Source organism: Apus apus, chromosome 10 (assembly GCF_020740795.1).
Source record: "Apus apus isolate bApuApu2 chromosome 10, bApuApu2.pri.cur, whole genome shotgun sequence".
Classification (NCBI taxonomy): domain Eukaryota; kingdom Metazoa; phylum Chordata; class Aves; order Apodiformes; family Apodidae; genus Apus; species Apus apus.
Genome location: NC_067291.1, coordinates 8,639,139 through 8,649,216, shown reverse-complemented (window position 1 = coordinate 8,649,216; position 10,078 = coordinate 8,639,139). Strand labels below are relative to the sequence as shown.

At 37.8% G+C, this 10,078-nt stretch overlaps 1 protein-coding gene across 1 annotated transcript in view; it reads right to left on the bottom strand.

Moving 5' to 3' along the window:
- Positions 1 to 1,686: 1,686 nt before the first annotated feature.
- WDR72 (WD repeat domain 72) overlaps positions 1,687 to 10,078 on the bottom strand; it is a 95,392-nt gene continuing 87,000 nt past the window's right edge. The window contains exons 18-19 of the mRNA XM_051628323.1: positions 7,607 to 7,705; positions 1,687 to 1,749 (exon numbers count right to left, since the gene is read on the bottom strand). Of these exons, the coding sequence (XP_051484283.1) occupies positions 1,694 to 1,749; positions 7,607 to 7,705 (155 nt within the window). The 3' untranslated portion in view covers positions 1,687 to 1,693. The remainder of the gene's footprint in view (positions 1,750 to 7,606; positions 7,706 to 10,078) is intronic.

Here is a 10,078-nt window from a genome sequence, read left to right as displayed (position 1 = left end):
TTCTGCAAGGTTCCTGGAATGTGACTAAGTTTCTGTAGTTATACTTGCAATTTTTTTTTACCTTCCTGATGTTTGCAATTCTGATTTAACCAGAGAAGTGAAGAAGAGGATATAAGTCAGCTGAAGACATGTTCAGCTCTTGGCTGTGTTGCACAAGTATAAATAAGTCAATGAAACTATTCCAGACATCCAGTACCATAAGTGAAAGAATGAAGCCACAGCACTCTATTAATAGTCAGGTTATTTAGCCACCATAATTCAAATACAAACAAAAGATAGATTTTACACAGGAAAACACCTCATAAGAATAAGGAGAGTTGTTTCTGAAAAATACCAAATGTGTAAAACCAGTGGCTTCTCTGTAGGAAGATGTTACCTTCTCTGGATTGCAGCCTATCTGCATACTGCACGCTCTTTAGCTGAATAAAAAATGAAGTACTACTCAGAAGGCCCTTCCACTCAGTGTTTCTGAAGACCTTGCTGCCATACATTCCACTTAGAGATATGGACTCATGGGACAAAAATAAAAGACAGAAGACAGAAGGCTTCATTTCTGTTTCCTGTTCAACCAAATTCAAGCCATAGGATGGCAACAGAAACCTGGTTTTGTCAAGCCATGACATTTCCCCAGGAGTAAGAAAGAGATTCATTGCCTGAGAATCTTTCCACACTGAAGACATCTTCACTCTCCTAGCTAAGGCAGCTTGTGGCTAACGTGACAATTAGGAAGGATAACATCAGACCACAGTTTCCACCATAAGATACAGCTCCAGAAAAGCACATCCTTGAGTCCCTTTGACTTCATCTGCACCCTGACTATTGGTAACACAGTGAGCTTACTGCTCTGAGTGGCTGTTCTTTGTCAAACCAGCATCCATTCCCCAGAACTTCAGGTGATAAATGAGTCTAATAAGCTGTAAATATTCTCCAAACATAATGAGATAATTATTTTTCCAGGCAAAAATGTATAGCTGCTTTTTCCAATGAGCAAACAGAAATTCAGTGAGGTAAATAATTTCACAAGAGGATTTCAGTGACCTTCTCCAACTTCATATCAGCATAACATTTCTGCAGGTAATGATGATGGCAGCATTTATAGAAAAGGAAAACATACATCCTAGACATGACCATATTTATAATCAATTTCCCATGCTGTCCTATTCACACAACATTCTTTACACTTCAGTTGTTTCTAAATATTCCATGCTTAATTAAAAATGTGCATTTTCCTTTAAATGTAAATACATTTTCTAATTATTTCACATGCATTTAGTTTTGCCCAGTGTTAAAATGCTGGAGGTAATAAAAGTCAGAAGCAAGGGAGAAAAATTTAAATTTGATGTATGTAAAGGATATTAAAATTGATGCAAACATTTTATGGTCTATCAAAGCTCTAAGATTTGTAATCACTACATACACTAGTGAAAAATATCTATAAATAAAGACTTTATATTTCCTATGTTAGAACTATCTAAATTTAATTGAATAAATGTAAAGCTATTAGTGATGGAAGTGAACTGAAGTCAATAAATCAGCTAAAAGAAGCTGATGTTATGGAAGGAATTTCTTGTGAAAATAAGCTGTTAAAGGTATACAATAATAAATACAAGTCATTCCATGTCCACACCACATGTGTGCCATTTCTTGGCTGTTCTTGTGCATCTTCTGATTCTTTTAAGTTAAGCAGAGTTTTCTAACACACCTTGCAGGAGCACACCTTGGATATCCAGGGATGTGGTTTCATGTCATCTAGAAAAGAAATACATTTGGGTTAATGATTTTACAGTTTGAGGAAATAGGCAAGATTTTGTTTTGTTTTGTTTTCAATGTTATTTACAATCATTTAATAGAGTAATAAACTATCAATTTTGTAATGGAATGAAAACTTTCAGCACCAACATGCTAGTGTCAAAAAAATATCACAAACCTACCACCAGGAGACTGTTTACATTATAATTGATATTCTACAAGAGGCAATATGGAACCCAAAACTTGACAAGAGAATGTATAACAATCCTCAGAACTTTCTTCCTGAACAGCCTTCTCCTTCCTATTTTGTTTTAAAGGAAAACATTTTAGTAGATCAGCTGAAAGATAACTCTTGTTTTAAAGTAATAAATTGTTTCCTCCGCAAATATAATGTTCATATTCTATGCATTTCCTTTCATCAGAACTGCAATAGCTCTAAACAGAAGTAATAGAAAGCTGTATTAATAAGGCATTAGATTTTAATTCTGCCATGGCTTAGTAGGATTCCATAGAAAAGCACTCTCAATCACCAGATTTTAGCTTCATTATTTCTTCTTATTTGATGTATGGTAATATTTACAACCTGAATTTTAAGTAGTACTTGTAATAGAAACACTGCTCAGACAGATCCAACACCTTCCATGAGTACACAAACACCAAGAAAGAAGGACACACTATTTCCTTCCCAGTCCATTTTGCATATTTATCATATTATCTATCATCTTTCTGTCTATCCATGTCCTAGACACAGAGAAATACACATTTTCTTGATGTCCACTATGCAGTCTTCTGGTTTTACAGTTTGATTTACTATTTTAAAAAGCCCAAAACCTCAGAGTCAGGATACTAGTAACCCAGAATGCTGACAGGACATGACAACACATTTGCTGTAGTGAAATTCTGATGGATTTATCTGTGCCTACACTGGAAATTCCAGAAAGAATTCCTAAGCCCTAACATTTTATCCAGAGTGGCTGAGCAGTATGGGCTACCAGTGCCTGTGGCCACTGGGCTGCCCCTACACTGCAGCCTCTTCTTGCTTCATGCCCCACTGTCAACAGCCTCCAGGACTCCAGTCCTCAATCAGTCCCCATTTATTTCTACCTACTTTTCATAAGGATACAGAAAATGGAAATCATGCTTTTCCAGGGTGCCTCATTTGGAAGTTTACTGAATGTTTGCTTTTCCGTTCTGCCTCTGTACTGATCATAGAATCCTAGAATCATAGAATCCTAGGGGTTGGAAGGGACCTCGAAAGATCATCTAGTCCAACCCCATCAACAGCCATACAGGGGACACGGTGCTGATTTAACTGGTGTACTCTCCAGTGGATGAAACTTGGAGCTGGCAAGTGAATATTCAATAGACTAATTATAACTCGCCTGATAACAAGATAGCTACAATTTTAGTGCTGTGTTTTTAAGCACACTGTGGCTAACAAGAATCTGTTGTTCTTGATGCATGTGCTCATTCTCATTTCTATTTGCTGCAGTTCTGTTGCTCACAGACTACCTCAGGGACAAAGACCTTTCCCATCTCTGTGCCAAGGTCTGTCTAGGACAAGAAACAAAGCACAACTGTGAAAACTGCTCAGATTTTTGTACTATCTGTTGTGCACTCCAAAGTACATTCTGTCCTGAAAAGTCAAAAATGACAAGGGGAAAATGTAGTATGAGTAATGTTTTTGGAATGGAGGGGTGGGAGAGATCATGAGCTGCAGAATGCACCAGTTGACTCAGGCAGGGACTGGCTGGCTACTGAAGGCCATAAGCATATAGGGAGCTTAACGTTTACATGGTTTTCATCCAAAAGATAGAAAACACTCTATAACAATTTCCATCTACAGTTTCCAACACAGTCTTCCATCAGGGAGCCTCAATTTCCCTCTATTGACAAGTGAAATAATAGTCTGTTGCCTCATCTCCTGCGATATCTGTGTTTGGAGAAATAAGAGGCAAGGGCATTTGTGCCTACATTTTTTCTTGTGGCTTCAGCCCAAATATAGTAATTTTTCTCAGAAGATCTATACTCGTAGAATCTTCTTTAGTGGGATTGCAGCACATATGAAACCAAAACATCTCATGTTGTCTCAAGTCCTGCTATACTCCTCTTATATTTTGACTGACAAAATTCAGAGCATTTTCAATCCCCTTAAAACTGATCTGAAGCAATTCTGGTTAGAGAAGTTGATACGCCCTCTGGAGGTGTGAATTTTCCACCATTGTTTGTGGTGGAAGAAAACTTGGGTGAATAGCTCAGACCTAGAAGTCTAACTTACACACCCAGGTTCACTCAGTTTTAGCCTTTTTCTCAGTTTCTCTAAATGTAGAAAATATTTATATAAAGAAGCATTCTAAGGGAAAGTGAATTCTTGACAGGAGGTTGATATGACTGAAAGTCAAGTTCTACCATAAGCTGGTGTAATTCTTATCTGATTATTATATCCAAGGCCAGAGCAGAAACAAGTTTGAAAAGCCAAGGCTTTGCATGTTGAACAGAAGTGGTCCTCAGCATGTCAGGAAAATGGCAGTGATAAACCTACTATTAGGCATCTGGGAGAGAAGCCCAGCATCTCCTCTGTGTGTGGGCTAAAATAGAAATGAGCCACTATCACAGATAATGGCAGCTTGTAGGCACATGAAGGGAGCAACTAAAATCCATTTCACTTACACAAGAAACTGCAGTCTGATATTTGCCTGTGTCCGTCACATGTGAAAAGTGTTTGCTGTGAATTATCCAAGAGAAAAGTGCAGGTTGAGGGGTTTCATTACCCATCTGAGAGTAGTTCAGATCACACACTGAACACAAGAAATCACAGGTAAATCTCAGATTGGTGTCTTGGGTAGTCAAATGGATTCCTGCTATTCATCTGAGTATATGCCTGTTCCTGGAATTGCTGGAGGCCCACCTCTAGAGCACTGAGAACATGTGCAGACACATCGAAAATGTGCAAGTAAAATAAGCAGAGTAAGCTTTATGTGATTTTAGAAAATTAAGATGACTTTGAAAATCACTCTCAGTCTACTGTTAATGTTCGAGACAGCACCTTCGACCATCAGAAAACTCAAGGCACAGATAGGTCTGTTAACAGCTGCTCTATAGCCTTCCTGATCTGTCAGAAGTTGTAATAAAAAGCCCTTTTTAGGAACAGTTGGGATTCCATGCAGGTATATTGTCATATTTTCACCTTTTCCTCAATGGAACAGATAATAAAATCAATGTATTTCTTAACATCGCTTAACATCACTTTGGCACATGACAATATATTGTAAGCGAAGTTCAAGGGACTCAGCAAAACACAAATATGGACTTTCAAATAAAAACTTACAAATAAGTTTGTAAATTTGCCCAGACTTTGAGTAAGTGTGAGAGAGACTCTAAAGTCACGGGTTTCACCAAACCTAATGCTGACCTCCCAGGCACTCTCAAATTCCAAGATACAATTCAAAGTTAAGGCACCTGAGAAATACTAGGGAAAATCATAGCCAACTGAACGTCATATTATTGTTTCAATGTTTGCTATTAAAAGTAAGTGGTAAGTTTTAAGTAAATGTATTGTGTTACCAAATCTTTCCTTTCAAACAAGCACTTCTGTCAGAAGTGTCTTAATTTCTTATCACAGAATTTCATCCACACAAGGAGCAATAAATAATTCATGTTCCCAGCTCTTTGTTATGTGTCCCTGAACTGCACAGAGCTGGAAGGCTGACAGCTGTGTCAGGACAAGCACCAAAGATCTGACATGACAAGTGACTAACAAGTTTCTTTCAGTCTATAGTGAAAGAAGACAATGGCATAAAGTGCAAAAACAAAATCCTGAAACAAATTGAAACTGTTTCTTTCTCTTTACCTAAGTGTTTGCTATGAGCTTATTTCCGACCCATAACCTCTGGTCATTTTATAGTACTGCCCAACCCCCTTTACTCCTCACATTCGCCTGGCCATTTACGCCTGTCCACGGATCAATATGAGCAATTCTTGGAGAAATACGATGTCTCCATGACAACCAAGCCACAAATTCTCAGTGGAAAGCAGTGAGACCAGTAGTGAAATCTCCTGAGGTTTTCAGACCTATAAGACAAGATGTCTTAAAATGCAGGAATGGACAGAAACGAAAGCCAGAGTAATTCATTGTTTATTACTAGTTTAATGATGTCAGATGGACCGAATGGAACTCAGTTTTTAAGTTTAGATGCTTTATCAACATGTATTTTTGCTAGTCAATATGCACCTCTTGGCAGGCTTTTATCCCTTCCATTACTTCATATAGGTATGCAGAGTGCAGAACTCAATATTCAAGTTCCCATCCAAACGTGTACACTTTGCCACACTGACTCAACTTAAGGTTAAATTAATGTTAGCTTTAAGATACATAAATTCTCACCTGAACACTTCAGTGCCACCTTGTTCTAATTCTTTCTCACTTCAGAACAGATCAGAACTTGGACAACCCACATTTTTGCCCATTATAATTGTTGAAGAGACTATGGATGATTTCTGAAGGAGGTGCCATGCACCACAGATTGTAGGTGCTGTAAGGAATTAAACTTGGCTCCTTCCTTAGTAGATTATCTATTTCTTTCTAAATCTCATGCTGGTTTCTGCCATACAGTGTTGAGTCCAAGCCTACGTGGCTCTAAAATGAATACAGACTTACAATTCATTGGTTTCAATTATTCTAACATATACTGGTGTCCATTCCTGTGGAAAAGATGAAAAGGGAATGTAGTTCAAATCAGGTATATGACAGCAGTTGAACTCCCAAGGAATCTTGGAGGAGTGGAGTGTGCTGAAATATAATCCCCCAGACATGGGTCCTATCTGGGTTCTGAGATGACTTTGGGGACCTGACATGGATTTCAGACTGCACCCTTTGACTGAAAATTAAATCTCAGCAGTGTTCCTTGGGGAAGGATCAGGGGACTGTTGGCAGCTGCCCCCTGTCAGCACAGGCTGCAAGATTTGGAAATCTCTTAACTAAGCTGACAGGCCGCAGAGATGATGAATCAAAAATATGATACATGGATCAGCACACAAAGATGCAAGAGGGTACACAGAAACCAGATAAAGCCGGGAAGGAAAATATCAAGTGAAGAAAGATGTTTAACTCCTTCTCTAATGAGGACTCTGTGCAGGTTACAGATAAAGTGTATGTGGGTCAAGCTCACAGTTTGCTTAAAACATCTTAGTATTTAGTTGCCCAGAGTATTTTTAATCAGCTGTGACTCAATACACTTTATATTTAATTGTCTCCCTTTGAGATTCATTTAATAAATTTCATAGATGTTCCCTAACAAGAAAGATAATGAAAGTACATGAAGATAAATCTTTTAGTCACCAAAAAAAATGCACTTTATGGATGTTCCTGTATTTAGCTGAATCAATGTTAAGAGCCATTAAAATGAAATAATGATTGTGAACTGAATTAAAGAAAAGAATCAAGCTATTTAACGTGACCAATTTGCTTTCCTCCAGAGATACAGTGTTTGAATGTCCACTGCTACATTCAACTGCAGTATATACAGTCCTTTTAATTTTTCATAATCTCATGCTACCTTCAAAGGGTCAGACACTGTACATATATTAAGTAAGCAACGTAGTCCAAAAGTAATTATAATGAACTAGTAGTGTCAGCTTTCTTTTTGGTCATAAAGCCTTTATCCTTTCTAAGACCTGAATTCTTGATGAAAGAGGAAAGGATAACAGCTCCACACTGTGACCCCTGGAGGTGACCATTAATTTGACATTGCAGCTGCTAAAAAGGAAACAAGCATTACAGGGTGCTTTTTTTACAGACCCAAAAACTGTGTCAGATTTGTCACTTGATGCTTGGTGACTGTCTTTAAATGCCTCTCACCTGGGCTCTCAGACTCTTCCAAGACACATCTGTCAGGCGTATCCTCCACATCTTGGAAGTTTGCCGAGTTTGAGCTCTTGTCATGCTTCAGTGCACTGACTGGAGTAATAAAGAATAAAAACAGGGGGAGGGAGAAATGGAATGTATTCAGAAACAAACACTTCCTGGTTTTCTGCAGAGCTCTCAGTGCTGAAGACATACTTCGTAAACACAAATAATAGACTGAAATAAAACAGAAACTCAAAGCACTTACAAGCAACCATAGAAGAGTCGAAAAATCTATAGACAAGAATTAATTCAGGGAGAAGTTTGAGGCTTTGGCTTAAATGTGATTCCTTCGAAGAAAAAAAAATATTTTTCTGATAGAATCCTAAAACAATAATTTAGAAGCCATAAAAAGTGCTTGTCTGTTTCACCAAAGCAGCCAGTAAACAATATAAAAGATCAATGAGGTGGTTTTGTAATTACTGGAGTCATTCACCAGGGAGAGAATTGGTGTTTGCTTTAAGATGAAAATATGTTGCATATAACAAGCTAGAATGTGTAATAAAATCAGTGATAATTCCAAAAGTGCAGTAAAAAACAGCCTGAGTTGCAGTTTAAGATTTACCAAATTTTATTTCCTTTTATTGTTAATTGCTAAAAACATTTTCCTTTCAGAGCAGCAAAATATTTTCGTGGAAACAATTATTTGTCTGTGTATGACTTTTTAATTCACTTCACTTTAGAACAAACACTATGTAAGTTTTCCCTGGACAGAAGGGAGGTAATTCCCTTGTCAATGTCCATTTCCTACTCTTCTGCTCCACAGATACTTTTTTCCTAATAAATACCTAGAAAATCAAGCAAGGTTCCAAACTTCCATGTGGATGGGGATACCAATGGCTATGCAAAATCTCAGTGTAGTTTTGTCCTGTTTTCAAAACAAGAAATTTGTTCCTTTATAACTTTTAACTTTTTATTGTTTTGTTGGTTTTTTTCCCCACCAAATGAATATTTGCTGAAGAATGACTTAAGCACCCACTTACATTTTCCAAAACTTTGAGTGAATCAACATGGCCTCAGGGCATTACTCAGACAGGAAATGCTCAAAAGCCATATTCCACCTCAGTGCTCTGCACTTGCCATTGGTTTGCAACTATTGATCCCAGGTCACCAAAAGGTTCCATTGTTCTCCGCTCCTGCCTCTACACAGAGCTTGTTGAAGCAATCAAGAATTCAATACAATTGTGGAAATAGATCCTTGAAAATATAATATTAAAACATAACAAATACTGAAATCTGTTATAGTAACATAGTGCATTTCAACTTAAAAAAACAAACAACCAGTAAATTTGGCTTTAAAAATCTGCCTTGGATGGCAACTAACCTGTGTACAAAACCCTGTCCAGGTAGAGCAGGAACACTGGTTAAATTTCTGAACTTACAAAAAGCCAACAGACTTGTATCAACAGTGAACTTATCCACACGAAGAGGAGTTTTAGTCCTTGTCTCCACCATGCAAGTGCTGACATCATGATTTGCATGAGGTGAGTTGACACTGAAGAACAGCTTACACTAATGGCAAATGTTCCTGTTCAGACATATAAACGCTATGATATGTGCAGGAAGAAATGTCTTCAAAGATATCTGTGCTCTTCTTGCATTTTTACAACATTTGAGTAGTTTTCAAATACACTAATTGAAGGCCAGGACTCCCACTTCAAAAAATACAAATTGGAAAATGCAAGGATGCATATTATAATTTTTAAAAATTAGAATTGTTCCAAATTTGTTAGGACATTCTTCCTGAAACAGTTCTTCCCATTAAACATTCAGCTCTGCTGTCTAGTGATAGAGTCATAGCTCTGTGAATTTACAAGACAAAACTACCCTGAAGTAGAGCAATAGGAAAATTTCCAGCAGAGAACACTGTGATAAAAGGGAGAAAACGAAAAGTACAGCTATGTCTCTGCAGAGAAAGAGAAAAATCACAAGATCAGCCCTCTCTAAAAGACATAGCAGTGACCAAAAATTCAGAATTTAAAACGAATGCTTTTACCCATTAAAGAATTTCCACAGCCAACCAAAGAGGGGAGATGCTTCCACAGCACTGAGCACCAGTGCCAGTTAGGAGAGGGCAGGTACTTCCCTGCTGGAAGTCTGTGCTGTAGTTGTTCTTGAATGGGACAAGGACAAGCATGTTTAAGTGCTCTCCCTCTGTCCCAGACTGTGTGAGCATAATTAAAGTAATTTTAAATAACCTGCTTTGTTTTACAGCAAAGTAGAGCTGAGCAGTATGTGTAGCACAGGTACCAGATTTGGCTGAGAAGTGACTCAGAACATGATGCATGAAAGACAGGTAAAAGAAGGACGGTGCACAGATGAGATACATCAGAAGGAAGGTGTGAAGTGAACAAGAAAGAAACTAAGACAGACAGCAAGATCCTTTGGAAAACCAGGATGATCTCCAGTTGATATACTTGAGTAGAG